Source organism: Myxocyprinus asiaticus, chromosome 9, assembly GCF_019703515.2.
Source record: "Myxocyprinus asiaticus isolate MX2 ecotype Aquarium Trade chromosome 9, UBuf_Myxa_2, whole genome shotgun sequence".
In the NCBI taxonomy this organism is placed as follows: domain Eukaryota; kingdom Metazoa; phylum Chordata; class Actinopteri; order Cypriniformes; family Catostomidae; genus Myxocyprinus; species Myxocyprinus asiaticus.
The window spans coordinates 25,182,076-25,203,841 of NC_059352.1; the positions used below are offsets into that span (position 1 = coordinate 25,182,076).

General features: G+C 39.7%; 1 protein-coding gene across 3 annotated transcripts in view; it reads left to right on the forward strand.

Moving 5' to 3' along the window:
• pde4ba (phosphodiesterase 4B, cAMP-specific a) overlaps positions 1-21,766 on the forward strand; it is a 293,954-nt gene that overhangs the window by 191,440 nt on the left and 80,748 nt on the right. The window contains exon 1 of one of the 3 annotated variants that reach the window (XM_051707191.1): positions 15,231-15,393. The exons of the other annotated variants lie outside the window; for them this stretch is intronic. Coding sequence (XP_051563151.1) covers positions 15,305-15,393 — 89 coding nt within the window. The 5' untranslated portion in view covers positions 15,231-15,304. Of the gene's footprint in view, positions 1-15,230; positions 15,394-21,766 lie in introns of those variants that run through there. 3 annotated transcript variants of the gene reach the window in all.

Sequence of the window (21,766 nt, forward strand, 5' to 3'; positions counted from 1 at the left end):
GCGTGAGTAAACGCGCCCGCTTTGCTTCGGTCAGGCTGCGCGGATGACAGCCTACATTCCGTGTTTCATTTGTTTCTTTTTGTTTTCAGAACAACGTGTGTTGTAATGAAAACACCACTATTAATCCTTGAGATTTATAGTCGGCACAGCCATTGACCAGGAAAATAAAAAATGTCCCTCCATGTAAAAAAGGTTGCCGACCCCTGCATTAGTGAGTAACAGTTTTAACAGAACAGATACGCTCAATAAATTAGTGTCAAGCTGACCATTTTTCATCATGCCGATGTCTTTCTATATATTTAGAATTGAGCTATGAAAAATTAACTTCATGACACACAAGAATAAAAAAGGGATTGTTTGTAAGCAACTTGCTTATCCCACTTTGATATTCAGTATACTCACATAATTTTGCTTATATTTACCATTTCATAAATTCCTAACTATTTTCCTGGCTTACTTGAACTGCTTTTCATCTTGTTCTGAACTGTACAAAGATGAATGGTGAAATGTGGCTTTTTCGCGAGCTGCGTGTGCTGCTGCTTGAGGAGAAGTCATATTCAGGGGCGTAGATTCCTGGCGGTAACCCCTCCAATAATCAAAACAAACAAGTACACCCCCCCCCCACCAATATTTATACCATGATCAATGGAAACATTTAAATGATTCACGTTGCAACCCTCTCAATGTTCAAACCAAATCTATGCCCTTGATCGTATTATATTGTTTGTTATTAAAAGACTCATTACTTTGAACTTGCCCACATAAAATTTTTTGGCCGTTACTCTTTCTGATACTTAGGAAAACAGTCTATACAAAACCGACACAAATTATTTGAGGAATTTCACATATTTCTGTTTGGAGAGACATGGCAACCGCGGTGTCATGAGGCTGAGTTACAGCCCTTCCTCCTTGCTTGATCTTGCAGAAAGAGTGCGTGTTTATCATATGATATTGCGGTGTGAAAGACAGTAACACCTACCCCTAAACATAAGGATATAGGGAATCAAATTTCGGCATGACATTTTTTTCTTTAATTTGCTCTTAGCTATTTAATTGACTCTTACTCAGGAAATTATTGAACATTTATTAAAATGCATCTTGAACCAACAATTTGGGTTGCGACCCATACTAAGTTTAAGAAACCTGCTCTAGGAGAGGTAGGTATTTTCGGGTATCTTCTCTGTTGTGCCAATGTGAACAGCCTGTGCTGGACTGCTAAACGGTGATGTCACTCTGAGTTTGTGCATGTATTTGTGTGTGTGTGTGTATGTGGTGGGGTCCCTTTCATTTCATACCAGCTCCCTTCAACTGTGCACAGTGTAGAAAGCGCTCATCTGCCTGGGTCTAGCAAGCGTTATGAGTGCTTTGGAACAGCACTAGCCACAGTGGCCGGTGAGCCAAAAAGTTAATGTCGAGCACTGTGTGTAACCAAAATAATGTAAATGTAATTGAAACTGCAATCTGATTAAAATCATTTAAAATGTAATAAATCACACTACTTTTTTGACAAAAGGTCATTTGATTACAGTAACTAGTTACTGTACTTTGCAATCATTATGCAGAACACTGACAAGAAAACAACTATGACCTTATGGGATTGCAAAGTGTCCACTTGTTGCACACTTCTCATTAGATGCAGTTATTTGGGTATTTTTGCATACTATGCAGCAGGGCTGGTTTCTAAAATTATTACAATAACAGGAATGAGTACACTGTTTCTGTCAGGTGTGAGAGGACCAATGACACTCAACCCCCTGTGGAGGTAAAAGTGTGTTAGTCTCACAATGCAACCAGAGACTTCCAATAGCAGATAACACTCTCTCTGCTACCCTGTCCTTACAACCCAGAGTCCCACCTGCGTTTCTGACATGGAAGGATGAGTTCAGTGTTAAAAGGGCTTCCATTGGAAAACCCCTGAATCCGTTGGGACATTACAGTAAATATGACGGCTTTGAACCTGCCAGAATACAAGAGCTCTATTAAGACCTGTCTGAATCTGGGCGCCTTTTCATACCGTCGCCACTCTTGGGTCTGGTAAGCACAAATCTAGGTGTAAGGTTATAACCACAGTAGCCACCTGTTAGAGCTTGTGTAGCTGCTTGGAACTGCAAATTAAGCTGTTTTATGTTCTTGAAGCTCAGCTGAACAGTTTTAGGAAGCTCTAAATGTATGATTGACATTGTTTCTCAAACTTTGTGAAATATGATTATTTCATAAATGTGTGTTTTCTCTAGCAGTGATTTGGTATGTTGGTTTCAAACACCTAGTTCAAAACTCCTCAATTAGAATATTTTTGTGAATTCTATTTTCCAAATTAAACCACAATGGCAACCACATACATTCAGGCAAGGTTCAACTATTTGATGAAGGTACATTTAAAACTGAAAGTTTGAACTATGTTCTCAGCACAAGGGCATATTTCATAAATGCCAGGTTGGGGCAGGTTGTCATGTGTTTTAAATCTATACAATATCAACTAAAATATTTTTGGCTAAAACAGTTGTTTGATATTTTGTGTTACCTTTTCCATTTTTGTTGTTTCATGAATTGTTGTGTCTTTCATAATTGTTTTACTTTAGATTTTTGCTGAAAAGCCCAACTTGGTGTCATAGAATCATGTTACTATAGCTATGTTTTTGCAAAAAGATTTTTACATGGCTCATTGTATGAATCGTGGCAGATCCCTGGTGAAATGAACACCAGAGGCGCTACAAAAAAATGACTTTTATTCCCTTTCATACAAATCACTGGTAAAACTGAACATTATAAGTTGATAAACACTTACTTTTTGCCCTGTCCTCACACTATGCTATCTTACAACATCTAAACACATTTACTATAGTGCATAGAACTGAACTGTTTCACGATCATTTTACGAGTTCACATGCTCATATTATCCTTGAAAGTGATTAAGGTGAATACGTATATTTGACTTCACAATATAAATAATTCCAAAGAAGCTTTATAAAGAATAATGCCTTACAATCCCAAGTTAGCAAGCCTAAATTGACATTGGCAAAGAAAGACTACTTAAGTTGTTTATGGAAGAATTGTCACTGGAGTGAGGTAGGCAGCTTCTTATATTTGCTTACATAGAGATTGACAGGATTAGATGAACATGCTCCTCTCAAACTTTTGTTTCAGGACTCCATTTGTGGAGGCTGAACAAGGGCACCCAGAAGCCAGCTGTCATGCATGTACTGCAGATCAGCTTACAGCATGCTTTGTGACAGGGTCATGGAATACTCTGCTCTGTGCATATCATGTCCTACAACAACTCCCGACCCCTTAGACAGTGTAATACAAGCATCTGTTATGTAAAGTAGTGATGATCACAGTATCTTGTGGATTGAACTAACTTTCAAAAGGCATTCTTTCACTGAGGCTGTTTTTTCAACATATGAGTATGGTGTTTTTCAACCATAGTAGTACCGTGTTTGTTTATTTATTTATGTATTTTTAAGTACCTTAGAGTATGATTATATGAATGTGGTATTCATTCAGTATACATCATCTAATGCTATCACTGTACCACAGTGCCCCCACAGTAGTTTGCAGCTTATTAGGAACATGAACATATTTATGTAGTTGTTGGATATGCAAAAATTAATTAATTTGGATATTTTCATTCAGGTTTTGATTTTAGTATGTTAGGGGTGCTTATTATAGAACTTTCTAAAATACTTGATTATGATTGGTCAGAATTGTCAAATATTTTTGTATAATGACTGCTAACTGTGTACAGGTAATTGACCATCTCAGGCAACCGATTTTCCACATAGCTGTACATAGGCTCTTGTCTCTCATATCAATTTGCAAGCTCTTTTTTTCTCTCACATAATATAACAAAATAACTCCTATTTCATGATTATATTTTTTTAGGGCTGTCGATTTAACACATTCAGTGTGATTAACTATCTTTAACTATCCTTCTATTTTGGCAAATATTGATATATGCAAGTAATTTGATTACTTAAAGCTGCTGTAAGCAATTTTATCCGTTTAGAACATCCACAAGACTAAGCCTTTGACTTGGATGCTATTTTGACCTATTTCCAAACCCCGCCCTCCAAAGATACGGTTAAACCTCTGAGATGTCACCGAGCAGTATAGCAACAGTGCATCTGCTCAGGGGTTTCAACCTCAACAGCAGCAAAATATCACCCTCAAATGATAACTGTTATTAATCTGAATATGGTATAAATCCTCTACTTGATCCGCTTCAGCTACAGTCTGAGAATGCTTAAAATGAATGACAGGCAGAAAGCACATCAAAGTCTTCTGATTGGCTGATCAAAGACTGCGGCTGGTGTTCACAGTTTTGTTTGTTGTTTACATAGTCTAGTGCTGTCACAGAGATCAGTGAGGTATCTCAGGAAACTTATTTCAGTTAAATCTTTCAGGGAAAAGGAACATTTGCTCCATATCATTTCATAAAAATTGCTTACAGCACCTTTAATTGGCATGTCATTCATTTTATTAAAAATTTTTATTGATTGAATTAAAATTGTTAATTTTTGCACATGGGTCAAGCGCTAGGAAGTGTAATCGAGCTTGAAATCATGATCTTGCAGTGAAAAAGGAGTTATATTTTGGTCTGTTCTTACCCAAAACCAACTGGATTCAGAAGACATGGATTAAACCACTGGAATTGTATGGATTACTTTTATGTTGACTTTATCTCCTTTTTGGACTTTTACAGTTTTTCTCAATCACTTTGGCTAATTTTTTGAAACAGTCTTAATATTCTCTAAACTGTAAGTGCAATTGTCATAACTGTTTTATGGGACATCACAACTCTATTGCATGTCTGCAAAATGTAGTAACTCACCCAAAACATTTAATTCATGCTTCAAATCCTAGTTATTGTGTCAGTAAATTGGCCAATGCCACCAAAATATTATTATTATTATTATTATTATTTTACCAAAATAAAAAAAAAAATTGTCATCGTGTGAGCTGTACTGGTCAAAATGTTTTGATGTTTTTTCACCATGGCAGTCAACCCTGGAAATGTTTTTATATACAAATTTAATTTTAGACTACTTTTTTTTGTTGACACTGAATGCTTACTGTACTATACAAGAATGTCAGTTTTGTCCAGCTGAATGCTATTGTGTATCACACTGAGCTTTTTAGATACCGATTTCAACAGTAGGGAAAAGTCAATACTGTAGTACACAGAAAAGGGATATGCACATTTGTATGTATACAGTACATTTATATTTGTAGCAATGCGTTACATGTAAACAGAAAATTCATATTTGCATGTCCATTTTTACACATTTCTTACATGTGAAGTCATAAGTAGTGAACAGAAAATTGCCACAAAATGACATCCATGCAAAATAAAAAAAATAAAAAATGCTACAATGAAAAAAAAAACATTCCATGTCATAGATATTTATGGAATATACATGTATGTCTGACAGATTTTGATAATTGAATGGATCATTTTGCATGCGATGGCTCACACGATGAAAGAATGTTTAGAAGTTGTGAAGAGTATGACAATTTCACTGAGTATCAACTCATCAGTTTTTATCAGCAAGCCATGTGCATTTAGTTATTGTGCAAATTGTAGACAATTATACTTACTCTTTTGCACACCTGTGCCAAAACACCTGCAGTTTGCTTAAATGAATAAGAAATTCAAATCTTGTGAACAAGAAACTAATTGTTCAGAGATTTGAAGTTAATGTTTTGAAAAAAAATGATTCTCATTCGAGAATTGAGCCAAAGCGATTGAGAAAAACTGTAAAGGCCTGAGTACCATTCACTTGCATTGTATGGTCCTACAAAGTTGAGATATTCTTCTAAAAATCTCTGTTTGTGTTAAACAGAAGAAAGTCATACACAACTGGGATGGCATTAGGGAGTGAATGGAGAGAATTTTCATTTTTGGGTGAATGATCCCTTTAAGTAAAATTTTAAATCGACTGCGTAACAAATGGAACTGATCCAAGTGCTTTAATACAGTCAATTTGATAAATTATGGAATATATCAAAAAGTCTACACTTGATAGGGCCAGCATAGTCATGAAAATGAGAAGCAGCTGTGTCATTTTCATAGATCAGCATGCTGTTATGTAAGTAGCTGAATTTTAAGTGCTATTCTGTGTTTTTTTTTTTTTTTTCAAGTGAGATAAGCTTGTGTAGAGTGAATGGTGAAAGCTTGTAGATTGGGTACACTGGGCTCTCAAATAGCTGGCTTCACACTGAGAGTCAGGCCTTTTGCCTTCTTCCATTCATCTCTCCATCATGCCTACCTGTGCCTATCTGAACGTGGAGATTCCAGAGTTCCGGCCGCGGGTGCTGGAGCGTGCCTTGCCCCTGAGTGAGAAGGTCCTGCTTCAGGGGAATGCGCCAGGGTGGTGCTACTGTCAGGAGCATCAGATCCAAGAACCAAGTCCGGTTGGGCCAGTACGGCGCAACGAACAGGACTTGCTGCTCATCCTCCCTGACTTTGCACAGAGTCTGTGCAATGAGGCTCACAGGAGGAAACGCATACTTGCGTAGCCCCCGAGGCCAGCTGTGCGCCAAGGCATCTGTGCCGTTGGGGGCCTCGGACAGGGAGTACTACAGGGGGCAGTGAGAGGAATCTTGGGAGGTGAACAGGTCTCTCCCAAATCAGCTGGACTATGTGGGGGTGGAGTCTCCACTCCCCGCGGAGTGTTACCTGCCGTGAAAGCGCATCCGCTGCACGGTTGCGAACGCTCGGAAGGTGAGTGGCTCGCAGAGATTTCAAGGTCTGCTGACTCAAAAGGAGGCGGCGGCGGGCAAGTTGCGACGTGAGTGTATGTCGCCTTGGCGGTTTATGTACGCTACGGTCGCTGTGTTTTTGGTTCGGACCAACACATGCTTGCTCTGAATCAACGGCCGGAGCCTCCTCAGGGCAAGCAATACCGCCAGCAACTCCAAGCAGTTGATGTGCCATTGGAGTCGGGCCCCTTCCAGAGCCCCGACACTGCCTGCCCATTGCATACGGTGCCCCAGCCCGAGTTCGAGGCGTCCGTCATGACCACGACGCACCTTGAGATCTGCTTTAGGGGAACACCTGCCTGTAGAAACGCAAGGTCCGTCCAAGGGCTGAAAGTCTGATGGCACTGTGGCGTGATGGTCACACGCCGAGTGCCGTGGTGCCATGCCCACCTTGGGACTCGAGTCTGTAGCCAGTGCTGAAGCGGTCTCATATGCATCAACCCGAGGGGGAGAACTGCCGCCAAGCATGCCATATGCCCCAGGAGCCTCTGAAATTTTCACTGGTGCCGCTACCTTCTGCATCTCCGTAAGGTTGAGCCACAGGTGCCACTCTTGGACCACAAGAGTGGACATTGTCCGGCCCAGGGCGCATGCCGTGACCTTCGTCGCATGTAAGGCAAGGTCAGTCGTGGTGCGCAGTTCCTGCATCAGCCCTGGGTCGGTCCTACCCTCGTGCAGATCTTTCAGCGCCTTGGCCTGGTGGACCTGCAGGATGGCCATGGCGTGCAGGGCGGAAGCAACCTGACCCACGGCCTTGTAAGCCTTCATTATTAAAGAGGAAGAGAACTTACAGGCCTTGGAAGGGAGCATAAATGCACCACTACGGCGCGCCCTACCTGGGGAAGCCCATCATATCCCTTAGCCGCTCCGCCGTTGAGGGTAGTCAGAGCGTACGAGCCCGCGAAGCATGTACGGGCAGTGAAAGGTGCCTTCCACGACTTCGTTAGCTCCTCGTGCACTTTCGGGAAGAAAGGCACCAGGGCGGGGTGCGGCCGTGACTCACGCTCCGAGCCCAAAAACCAATCATCCAGCCGCGAATGCTCAGGGCAGGGTGGAGGGTTCCACTTCAGCCCGATTTTCGCAGCTGCCCGGGCAAGCACGGTTGCCATCTCGGTGTCCGCCTCATCCTGTGCTCTACCGCCAGTGGACGGGAGCTCAGAAGATTCGTCTGCTTCCAATAGCAGAAGCCCACCCTCCGATGCCGTGACCGAAAGCTCATCCTCATCGCGAGATGCAAACGGTACATTAAGCCTTCCCTGAGGCAGACCGCCTGCATCGCTCGACAGCTCGTCCTGACAGAACGAGCGTGCTGGGGGATGGGAGGTCCGCAGGGGCTGAGCTGGCGGAAATGCTCCCATGCCCACATCCAGATCGCCCGCGGTGCTTGCCGACCTGGCCAGTTGAGCATCAGCCCAGGACGGACTGGGCTGGGGAGCAGCCGCGATGGCTCCTTGCTTCATGAAGAAGGAAGTGAGCCATGACCGCAACATTCTCATGTGCATGTTCTCGCAATGAGAACACAACCCTTCCACGAAAGCCACCTTGGCGTGCTGGCGCCCCAGACACTCGAGGCAGATTTCATGGGTATCCGGAGGGGAGAGATAACGGCCACATCCAGTAGCGCAAACGCGGAAGGACATCTTTAAAAAGACGGCAAGCATTTGCGTGAGCTCTTTTAGAGGAAATATACTCTTTCGAATATACTCTTTTAGCACCCGCAGACTCAGGCTGCCGAAGCGCCCAGGGGAAGCACCACACTCGACCATGCGAGGGTGACCGCTGATATGCGGCGTAAAAAATCCAGCAGCATAGCTTAGGTGAGAGGATGAACACACAAGCATTCGGCTCCGAAGAAAAAATCTGAATGAGTGATGCATGCCATCTCCTTTTATACTCGTATGTCCGGGGTGGAGAGTGGCATGCAAATTCCACTCACCAATTTTCATTGGCCTTTTCTATTTTAAGCAAAGGTGATTGGGTCTCTCAAGATCGAACCCCTAGTGTCACTACATCGACACAACGTCGAGTGATCGACAGACAGGGAACATTAGCTAGCAGGTTAGCAGAGGCCTACAGCTGAGCACTGGGTGTACACCGTAGCTACAACACAAAACTCTGCATTTGAAATCCACTAAGAATCAAGCATACTCGCAGGTTGTGATCCTGAAGTGCCAGATTGTCCCAGCAAAGTGGGAACTGCACCATCTTTCAGGAGATCTTGAAAATCTGTCATTGGTTGAGGTTGTACTGCTAAATAATTAAAATACATTTTAACCACAGATTCACTTCAATAACCACTTCAATTTGTCTGCCTTGGGAAGTCCAAACAAAGAGGTTTTGCTTTCACAGTGAAGAAAACAGCGTCTTCTCGACATGGCGAAAACACACTCATTCTGGCCTCTGCTGTAACTATGTTTGTTTGAGGGCGGGCCAAAGTAGCCCTTAGACGGGCATTATGCAAAAGTGTTACATAGTGACATAGATACTTTACGGAAGAAATGGCTGGACTACAATTCAGCTGTTTCTTGTAGTTCTTGAGCAGTGCTGTCTGTGGGAAAGAATAACTCCCTTTTGCGTGGACTTTGTGCTTTGTAACTTTGCAGACCTTTTACATGCACAAACAGCTATATTACACACTAAAGGAAAGGTAAAATCCCCAAAAGCATAATAGGGCCTCTTTAAACATATTTATGTGCTGTGTTTATAAGGACATTTGTTTTCTCAAATGCCCCTCTGTCTATGAGTGATTGTTTATACTGGTGTTCAGGGTGAACAGTTTAAGAGTCCTAAGAAAAATATTATTATTATTAATGGGTCTCTATAATGTTCTCAAGGTGCCAACACTTATGATTCCACTGATAAGTGCTCACACAGTTAAAGATGTGAGACTTCTAACACACAATCTGTTCATATAACTTGTAGCTCATTTGCGCTTTTTGAATGGAAATTAGTGAGAATGATCTTATTATTTTTATAAAATCACTGTAATACCTTTCAAATTCAATTACAGTTCAAATCAAATCAAAATCAAATCACTTTATTGTCACACAGCCATATACACAAGTGCAATGGTGTGTGAAATTCTTGGGTGCAGTTCCGATCAACATAGCAGTCGTGACAGTGATGAGACATATACCAATTTACAATAACATCAAATTAACACAACACAATTTAAACATCTGATATACACATAATTACACTCAACAATATACAAATAATAACATACACTGTACAGTATACAATACGCTGTTTTTTTTTTTGTTTGTTTTTTTTTTTACTATATAGATACACATTATTCAATAAAAATTAAAAATAAAAATATATATAAAAAGTGTATATATATATATAGAATGTACAGTATTGTACTGTATTGACATTCAGGCTGTCGGTTGATAGTCAGTTGTTAAGAGAGAACATAATATAATAATAATAATATAATTTATGACAGTCCGGTGTGAGATATGAGAGTAAGGGTAATAAAGTGCAGTGCTGATGTATTTTGATCGTGGGAGATCAAGAGTTCAGAAGTCTGATTGCTTGGGGGAAGAAGCTATCATGGAGTCGGCTGGTGCGGGTCCTGATGCTGCGATACCGCCTACCTGATGGTAGCAGTGAGAACAGCCCATGGCTCGGGTGGCTGGAGTCTCTGATGATCCTCTGAGCTTTTTTCACACACCGCCTTATATATATTTCCTGGAGGGAGGGAAACTCACCTCCGATGATGTGTCTGGCAGTTCGCACCTCCCTTTGCAGTGCTTTGCGGTTGTGGGCGGTGCTATTGCCGTACCAGGCGGAGATACAGCCAGTCAGGATGCTCTCCACAATGCAGGTGTAGAACCGTGTGAGGATGTGGCGGTTCATTCCAAACTTCCTCAGCCGTCTCAGGAAGAAGAGGCACTGATGAGCCTTCTTCACAACGACTTCAGTGTGGACGGACCATGTGAGTTCCTCAGTGATGTGGACACCCAGGAACTTGAAGCTGCTGACTCTCTCCACTGGTGCTCCATTGATGGTGATGGGACTGTGTTCTCTGTCTTTTCTTCTGAAGCCCACCACAAGCTCCTTTGTCTTACTGACGTTGAGGGAGAGGTTGTGCTCCTGACACCAGTGTGTCAGGGTGTGCACCTCCTCTCTGTAGGCTGTTTCATCATTGTCAGTGATCAGACCTACCACCGTCGTGTCATCAGCAAACTTAATGATGGCATTGGAGCTATGTGTTGCCACACAGTCATGTGTGTACAAGGAATACAGTAGTGGGCTGAGAACACATCCCTGCGGGGCTCCAGTGTTGAGGGTTAGTGATGAGGAGATGTTGCTGCCTATTCTAACCACCTGGTGTCTGCTTGACAGGAAGTCCAGGATCCAGCTGCACAGCGAGCTGTTTAAGCCCAGAGCCCGGAGTTTCTCATCTAGCTTGGAGGGCACTATGGTGTTGAATGCTGAGCTGTAGTCTACAAACAGCATTCTCACATAAGTGTTCTTTTTTCCAGGTGGGAGAGAGCAGTGTGTATTGTAGATGCAATGGCATCATCAGTGGAGCGGTTGTTGCGGTAAGCAAACTGCAGCGGGTCAAGATTGAGTGGCAATACAGAGCAGATGTAATCTCTGATTAGTCTCTCAAAACATTTGCTGATGATGGGGGTCAGAGCAACAGGACGCCAGTCATTTAAACAAGTTATTTTTGATTGTTTTGGTACAGGCACAATGGTGGATGTTTTAAAGCATGTGGGGACTACAGACAAAGAGAGGGAAAGGTTGAAAATGTCCGTTAAAAACACCAGCGAGCTGGTTCGCGCATGCTCTGATGACGCAGCCTGGAATGCCGTCTGGGCCCGCGGCTTTGCGGATATTCACCCGTTGGAAGGATCGGGTTACATCCGCTACAGAGACGGAGAGTGAACTAACCTCTGTAGCTTCAGCCGCGAGAGCTCTCTCTGCGAGGGCGGTGTTATTTCCCTCGAAACGAGCATAAAAAGTATTTAGCTCATCCAGTAGAGAGGCAGCGGTGTTCATGGCGGAGTTTTTATTCCCTTTAAAGTCCATGATGATGTTAATTCCCTACCACATGCTTCTAGAGTTGGTGGTGTTAAACTGTCCTTCAATCTTGCTCCTGTGCTGGCGTTTTGCGGTTCTGATAGTTTTTCGGAGGGCATAACTGGCTTGTTTATGCTCCTCCGCGTTCCCGGAATTAAAAGTGGAGGTCCGCACATTAAGTGCCGCGCAAACATCGCTATTGATCCATGGTTTCTGATTCAGATAGATCCGCATTGTCCTGGTCGGAATCACGTCCTCTACGCACGTTCTGATGAAACACATTACACTATCAGCGTAAAGCTCGATGTCGTCATCAGAGGCGGACCGGAACATCTCCCAGTCCGTGTGATCAAAACAATCTTGTAGCGTAGAATCTGATTGGTCCGACCAGCACTGGATCGTTCTGAGGGTGGGTGCTTCCTGTTTCAATTTCTGCCTGCAAGCGGGCAGAAGCAGAATGGAAGAGTGGTCCGATTTGCTAAATGGTGGGCGGGGGAGGGATTTGTAGCCATCCCGGAACGGAGAGTAGCAATGGTCCAAAACCCGGTCCCCTCGTGTGTTGAAACTAATGTGCTGGTGATATTTTGGTACGACTGATTTTAAACTGGCTTTATTAAAGTCCCCGGTCACAATGAACGCGGCTTGAGGATGAAAATTCTAATCAAAGATAATTTATCAATTCGCTTGAGTGACTTTTTTAAACATTTTTAGACCCACTTCACTTCACTTAGACCTTGTTTATCACTGCTGTGCCATCAGTACACTACATTACATCTCTCTTTTTCTTGTTAACGTAACATACTGTATAATTTCATTCTCAAGTGATGTCTTCTACAAGATATTAAACTTCTGCCACATGCTTTATGGATTAAATGCAGTCACATTTATTTTGTATAACCAATTGTCAGTTAGATTAATGATCAGTTAATAGATTAATTGTTAATGATCATTCTTAATACGGCAAAAAAATTACACAGATCAGACGGATGGATGGATGGATGGATGGATGCAGGTCAGCCGAGTACGGATTATGTAATACATGCAATGTTCAGCACAGATAGATAGATGAATGGATGGATGGATGGATGGATGGATGGATGGATGCAGGTCAGCCGGAGTACGGATTATGTAACACGTGATGTTCAGCACCCAATTACATCATATGAGGTCATTCACCACCAGGGCTATGCACTTGAGCTGCTGCTAGAGGACTAAATAATTTAGAGTAGTCTGCACTCTTCCATAGAAGCCATAAACTGTTTAATTCCAAGCAACATTTTTAGTGTCACTCCTTAAATTAACCAAGTTATACTAGTCCAAATAATCCTAAGGAAAGAGTCAACAAAGCTGGGTTTTACCAAAGCAACACTCTGCTGTCATCTAGTGGGTGTAGTGGGTATGGTGTAATGTTATCTAGATAGCCTACTAATTAACTAAAGTTTTGTTGGTGTACTTACATCACACTCCAGTTATATAATAAAACATAAATTCAATTAAACAATTGACAGTGAATGATTTGTTTGACATGCATCCTTATTTAATTACAGTTATAATCATGGCCTCTGAGGCTAAGAATGAAGTCTGTGAAGTCTAATGCATTTCAGTAAGTACCTAATAGGTTTTTCTTTGTTTTGATTGCCCACATTTTGATTGATGTTTGGGCTATTGTTTACTTCTGACAGGCAGTGTTGCGACATTATTTTACACTGAGTCATCATCAACATTCTCATCAGCATGTTTGACTCCTTGACTTCCTTCTTGTACTACTATCATCAGCATTATCATCAGATCTTACCCTGCGCTCCCACTGTCTGCTCTGTTGTCAACTCAGCCTTCACATTTATGAATTGTTTCGTCTTGTGTCTACCTTTACTTCCTTTAAATTAATTTGTCATTGTGTCTGTCTCTTAACAGCAGATTCATGTGCAGTCAACAGAGAGTTCACAGATGAGTAAGCGTCTAAGCAGTGCACTATGAGCAAGGGTTTCCATGATTACTACAGACCATGAGTATTTTCCAGTGAACTCATTAATTAAACTTATTCATCATCAAACATTAAACAACTGCGACTTGTAAGACTTGAAAGAAAGAATGAATGGAATGTTTTGCAATCCCATAACACAAAACATGTTCTTTATTGATGCTAATAATGTTTCTTTGAGTGGATTTCAATATATTGGACTTTGAATGTCTTGTTTTGTTTTGTTTTGCACAAAGAGATCTAAGACAGGTTTAATCCAAACCAGTGTAGCGATCTTAAAATGATCTTCATATGTGAATTTGTGCTAGAAGTCATCTGAACAAATTTGAGATTTAAAATGAATGTGAGATTCATAGATCTGCAGTACATGCATTGTGTAGCTTTTAGGCAGTACATTGTGTTGCCTAAATGTTTTTTGTTAATTGGGTTGAATTAGTGAATTGAAGTTTGCTTGGATTTTATACGCTGTGCAAAGTGCAAAAATTATTCCACCATTTGAAATCATTCCGAAAGGAATAAACCTTTTCATGTCCCTATGACCATTTATACCTCCAGTGGCCTTAAAAAGTATTTGGATGCTTAAGCCACACTTAAAAATGTGTTTCTAGATAAATGCATTAATTAACAAATATATATAACCAAGTGGCAAGAAATTTAGCATAAACACACTTTTCAAGCAAAACATTTAATAAAAGTACATTGGTTAGGTTTAACATTATAAAACAATAGGTATATTGCTCAAAATCTGGCCCAGATCTAGAACAGTAACTCTGGGGTGGCAGGGGAGTGCACGTGTCTTTCAGCACGTTTCTTGTGGTTAAGGTTAGCGCCATGGTGATACAATTAGAGCCTTTGCTTTACCCAGCATTCCCCCTTGAATCAGCCCTGTTTGAAATTAAGACAAAAAGTATTTGGAAACTTCTGGTTTCAAATGTTTGTGGAACATGCTCATAGTTAATATGTTGAGCTACACCCATGGTTATTCTGCTATATAGGGGCACCCGTATGAATTTTAGGGGAACTGACTTCATACATCCACTAAAAATGACCCGTTTGACACCCATTTGCCTAAAAATCATTGTAAAAACGGTTCCGAAAAGTAAAATTAGTTTTAAGAAAACCTCTTACATCATTTGTTTGCAGATGCTCTCCTCTTTGTTTAATATACTGTATTATATTTAATGCAATGACATTCATACACCTTTAAGTGTGACTTTAGTGTTCAAAAATTTTTTAAATACTTTTTTCGGGCCACTGTATAGTTTGTGTCTAAAGCAGGCATTTAGGCATGTAACTTCTCATTCATTCAATCAATCCGACTCCTTGTTCAGAGCTCCGCCCCAGGTTTCATGTGCGTCTATGTTCTTTTGCGGAAAGCGGAGTAGAGAGGATAGCGCAGCAGGACTTCAAAAGGAAGTGGCTGTGTGGTAAAGTTAAGCTCTGTGGGAAGGCACTTAGTGTTGTGGGAGTCATGCAGGGGAGACTCTGTTAGAGCATTCTCAACAGGGCAGCGGGTGTTTCAGGGCCATGCTCCACAGGTCGTCCTGCCACAGAGGCAGGGTCCACTTTGACTTCAGTGAGGAGGTGGTGAAGAGGTTACACACCTCCACCTCAAGGTTTGAACTGACAACCTCATCTCGCTTTTGCTTTACTGATCTCTTTATTAAGTATCAGTCTGTGTCCGACAGGCTCGTTTACACGCTTTCACACACTGTCTCTTCCGCTCTGTGTCTGTTTTTCTAGTTTATCACTGCGGCTGCCCACAGTGCTTTAAATATGGGCCACTACTTGCCCATCTCTGCGCTTGTCTACATCATTCATTTCTGTCGGATTTGTATTACAGAAACTTCATATCTTAAGTCTTAAGTTAAGGTCTGACAAGTTTAATGTTCTAAATGAGATCCTAACTGAAATTGCTATAGTCACTAAACAGATAATATAAGATTCTAGAGTTAGGTCTTGAATACAGACCCTGGACACTTGTTGTCTGTTGCATACAGTATATTATTTTATCTATAACCAGTCCTTCATCTATAGTACAACCTTCTGTTTTCTCTCTCTCTCTCAATTTCAATTTAAAGTACATTATTAGCATGATTGTGTTTACATACAATATTGCCAAAGCATTAATACACAAAACAGATAATGACAAGACAAATAATAATAATAAAACAGTAACAAATAACAATAAAAACAGAATTAAAATAAGGTGCCAAGTGATGAATAAAATAAAATAATAATAACAATATACACTATACAATATACAATAAAATAAGCATTTAACAAGACATTATGAACAAAAAAAATAATAATATTGTGACTGAAGTACATTAAGGCAGTAATTGGTTTCTGAGGGTGTGCACTTCAAAATGAATTTAGCTGAAATTGATGCATGATTGTCCTCCCCCAGTAACACCTGCATTTGATCTGTTTATGCTGAACTGGAAAACTGTGGCATGAGGTTTGAGAGTTTGTCAAATTATTTCTCTCTCACCTCTGTAAATTTCTCACAGTGAAGGAGAAAGTGTGTCTCTGTCTCAACCTCACCAGTGTCTCATTGAGCACAGACTCGTTCTTCCTTTGGAAGCCATGTTTGTCTGTGTCTGCCTTTTTCTATGGCCAGACTGTGATCACTGAGCCAGTATTTGGTGAGGGTCCATCTCTGTTTTGGATCTCTTACAGTGTGGAGATGTTAGATTATACTTTCTGTTTAGGGCTTAATAACATTCCGATTTGCTTTGGTTTTTACTTTCATTTTCCCAATGGTCCAAATATGAATTTTGCTTTCTTTTATGATTTTGTTTATTCTGATTTGGTTTTGTTCAGCAGTGCTCTCTCTCTCTCTCTCTCTCTCTCTCTCTCTCTCTCTCTCTCTCTCTCTCTCTCTCTTCCTGTACTTTATTTTCCAGAGTGCTTTTGGAAAATTAGTCCATTGTGATGAATAGTTGTTGCTTAAGCAGCTGTGAGTGTGTTTACAATTAAATCGAGCTCTGTGTTTAGATAAGACTCCAATTGTTCACAGATGTTTTAGATGACATTTTCCATCAGGCTATTGTGTATATGCATTACATTACATACACTTTGCGTGCAATATCAGTTGGTGGATAAACTTCTATTTTACACCTAAAACCTGTTCTTGCTTTGCTTTGTCTAGGTAAACATTACCAAGTCCAAATCAAAATAAGCTTTCAAAATAACTTTTTTGCCCAAATTAAAAGGGAGATTGGTTGTATTACCTTATTAGGACCCTGATATCTATAGTTCCTCTAATATTTCAGTAAGAATAATTTACTGAATGGGGCATTCAAACTTTTGATCAGTTCTGCTGTCATTTGCATGCTTCTGTTTAAGAATAATCTGTTTGTGCATGCGCGTGTGTCAATCTATAATGTATATGTACATACAGTACACTGTAATTGTCAAACACATGAATGAGTGAGCGTGTTTACACACAGCACGCTCTGACGTCCGGAGAGGGTGTGTAAATGTTTCCCATGACTCCAAATGCCAACAAAGATAATCTCCACTTTAGGTGGATTTGTGCTAAAAGGCAGCTGATGACATGTGTGTTCTGAAACTGAAGTGAGATCCTTTTATATACATGGTGTGTCTTATAGGCAGCATATTTCCTATGGTTGGATTTTTTTTATATGCTGTAAAAAGTCCAAATGTGTTTTTGTTACCTTAAGGAGCTTTTTTTTTTAATTTTATTTACCTGATCTTACCCTTAATTACTTTTGTTGGTGTAATCTAATATAGTCAGATTGATTCAATCATGTTTAATATTTAAATTTCAGTCATACTGCAATTGATTTTGCTTTTATACAACAGTTCTATAAAAAAGAAGTTAAAGGGATAGTTCACCCAAAAATGAAAATTCTCTCATCATTTACTCACCCTCATGCCATCCCAGATGTGTGTGACTTTATTTCTTCTGCAGAATGCAAACAAAGATTTATAAAAGAAAATCTCAGCTCTGTTGGTCCATACAATGCAAGTGAATGGTGACCAAAAATGTAAAGGACCAAAATGCACATAAAGGCAACATAAAAGTAATCTGTCAGACTTCAGTGGTTAAATACATACTGTATCTTATGATAAGTCTGGGTGAGGAAAATGTTTCATATTTAAGTCCTTTTTTACTACAAATCTTCACTTTCACTTCCACATTATTCTTGTTTTGTTTTTGGCGATTTGCATTCTTCTTGCATATTGCCACCTACTGGGCAGCAAGGAGAATTTATAGTAAAAAATTCAAACAAGCAACAGCATCATCTTGAAATATTCCCCAGACTTGTCAAAAAACAGTAAGCAATGCTCAGATTTTTAGTCTTGTAAAATGCCATTTAAAGCAGGGTTCATCACAGCCCTGAATATTCTTATAGACCAGCTCATCTTCTTCCCTCCTCTCTCTCTTAGAATGTTGTATGCCAGAGTAGATTCCACTATACTAGCTGTAACTTGCCTTAGAAGTTCCCTTCTTCCCCAAAAACATGTGGTGAAACGTTAAAGAATGTCTTTACAACGCCTCCCTATTTGCCTGATAGTAATTTATTGCTCATCTGTTACAGTAAAGTCACTTTTGTAATTCTGTTAATCAGTTCCACTACCAGAGAGGATACACTCTGCCTTTCACATGAAATACCTTCAAAGAAGTAAGTGAATGAAAACAGTTTTGGTTACCATACTTTGGGGTTTTACTTCCAGCTTCAGCCACTGGGGGCAATTTGGAAATTTGTAAAGCAGAAACCGACTTCAGCAGATAAAACAATTCAGCCTGATCTCATGAAAATTATGTGATCGTGGGAAAATTTTTGCAAAACGAAATTATGTGAAACATTACACATTTCACTGCAGTTTCCCAGTGAAATGTCAAGCGAGGGGCACCAAAAGCGAGTGAAATGGTGTCATAATCAGGCAAGGATTTTAGGTGAATGTTAAATGGGGGTTTTAATGGGTAAAACCTACCTCCCTAACCTAAATCTTTAACCTAAGCCAAACCAATAGTATCCTAAAAGCATATGAGAGGTAAATAAAACAGACATCCTTACCCTTAACCAATACCTTAACCTAACCAAATGTGTCCTAAAAGCAAATGCGACATGAAAAGCAAATTTTCTGAAGCAATCATGTCATTTCTTGTCACTTCTATGACATTTTCGGCTCACGTGTCAGCTTGCGTGCATGGCTTTCGAGACCAAAGCCCAGCACACTATAAGGTGAGTTACCGTGCAAGCTAATCACTTTGGAATAAGTGTGTAAATGTAGATAGGTCTGTAAACAAGCCTTAAAGGAATATTCTGGGTTAAGTTAAACTCAACTCTTCAGCATTTGTGGCATAATATTGATTACCACTATGGTTAATTTTGACTTGCTCCTCATTTTCTTTAAAAAAAGCAAAAATATGTTATTTGTATAATATAAATGGGGCCAATCCGTAAACGTTAAAATACTGCTTCAAAAGTATAGCAACAAGATGTAAACAATATGTGTGTTAACATGAATTTAGTGTGATAAAATCGCTTACTAACCTTTTCTGTGTAAAGTTATAGCCAATTGTTTTGACGATGTAATGTCAACAAATCCTAAAACAGTGGTAAAAATTATGATTTAAACAACTTTACAAGTCAAATAATACATGAGTTTTAACAGAAAAAATTATGTAAGTGCTTTTATAAAATTATAATCTTCTCATTTCTGCATTTTTAAACCCTCCAAAAATTAGCCCCATTCACTTTCATTGTAAATGCCTCACTGCCAGATTTTTTTCTTTCTTAGAGAAAAGGAGGGACGAGTCAAATTGTTTTTTTTTTTTTTTTTTTTTTTTTGTGGTATTCATAATTATGCCTCAAATGCTGTCAATTGAGCTTAACTTGTTTTGAACCCGGAATATTAATTTAAAATGTATCATTTTTCAAACGATGCATTAGAGTGTAAGTGTTTCGATATCATAACATAGCAGTGTGAGAGTAAAAAAGTGAAAAATAAGTGTTTACTATATAGTCAGATTCAGCCAGTTTGTTGTCGTGATTTGTGTGAAAGTGAATGAAATGCAAAATTGTTGTAGGGCCTCCAATATTAATTAAATTGTGGTGAAATGTCAAATGCAGCATGTTAATTCAGGATGGACTTCAAAGAATTTAGTCATTAATCTTACAGTTCATACAAAATCTTTTTGTTTAAACATTTGCCCCAAATACTTACTTAGTTTACTCATTTTAAACCATGACTTGTACTATACATAAAGAGCTAATATTGGCATTATATTCATGCTGTTTAGCCAGAGGGTAACTGTGTAGCCCCACAGTGACCCTGGTTTCCCCCAAGATTATATTTCTCCAACCAACATCTTATGGAATTTTGTGTTCCTTTCCACAGTTGCATTTAGCCTGCTCATTGGGGGTCTAAATACAAATATTATTTACTTATTTGTTGAATTATTTATTTTAAGGCACAATTTACAATCATGATTTTTTTTTTTTTTTTCAGACCGCACAATTATGACAGATATTACAGCTTCTTATTTTGTTAAAGCATAATTTTCTGTAAAGCTGCTTTGAAATGATGTGTTGCAAAAAGAGCTATACATATAAAAATGACTTCATTTGGCATGTAAAACTCAGTTTGCACAAACTGCAAACTGAATTTGTTTTTTCTTTATATCATGTAGCCTGTATAGTGGAAAGAATGGGTTGGAAATGGAAAGTGTGCTGAAGGAATCGGTCTCATAGGAAGATTTTGTTGGAGCATCTGGACATTTTGAACCTTGAAAATTTGTTCATAGTTGAGTGAACTCATTTGAATGCTTCCTTAATTAAATAAATATGTTTTAATCCATGAACGTTTGTTTTAAAAATCTAAAATCAATTTGGAAATGATCTGGCTTGCACTTAGCAGTAAATGCTAAGATGAAGTTGCTGTAGTCAAGTCAATTAATTTTTATTTGTATAGCGCTTTTCACAACACACATCATTTTAAAGCAGCTTTACAGGAAATCATGCATTAAAAAAATAATTAAAAAATGAAACTGTAATATCTATAATGTCTTACAGTGATCATTGTGTAGTTTGATTAAATATGATTGTAAAATGTGTATAGAAATTAAATAAATAATAAATGTATTTAGAACCCTTGTGCGCAAGCTGAAGGCGACTGTGGCAAGGAACACAAAACTCCATAAGATGTTGGTTAATGTAGAAAAATAACATTGGGAGAAACCAGGCTCACTGTGGGGGCCAGTTCCCTTCTGGCCAAACAACATGAATATAATGCCAGTTTTTGTTATTTGTGTGCAGTGCAAGTCATGGTTTTAAATTTGTAAATTAAGTAAGCCTTAAGGTCCAGTGTTTTTAAAATAAAAAGGAAAGATTTTTTTATGAACTTTAAGATTAATGATTAATGTCTTTGAAGTCCATCCTAGATTAACTGCAGAAGTCTACATAGATGCATTATCCTTTGTTAGTTGGCTGATGAAGGCTTTTGTTGGCAATTAAATGATAGTCCATTTGAAGAGTGTAGTCCATCAATAGACAAAGGTGATGCAGGCAGAGATAATTGATGAGGTGCATTACAGTTCAACCTGCAGGTAATTTTGGTGAGGTTCGGTGGGATCCATCCTAAATCCAAGGTTCAGGCAGTGGCATATGAAGTATCCGATGCCTTACAGTTGGAGTTGGCATCAGTTCATCCTCTGAAGTCAAAAAACTGAAGTGATGTCTGGCTAGCACCGGCTGTAGTTTGTCGTCATCTCTCAGTGACACGTAGCAGTGGAGTCCGACACCAAGCAGGAATGGAGCTGGATCTGGCAGGCTCTGGTAACCTCGGGATATGAATCAGTGTTAGGGAGACTGTTCATAGTTTAGGACCCAAGTATGAAAAGGATCTACCTCCTTTTGTGGATTTTGATATTCTTGGAATTATTAACAAGCCAGAATTTTGTGATCGTATTGAACGTGACAGAATATACCATGTCAGAAGGTCACTTAAGTA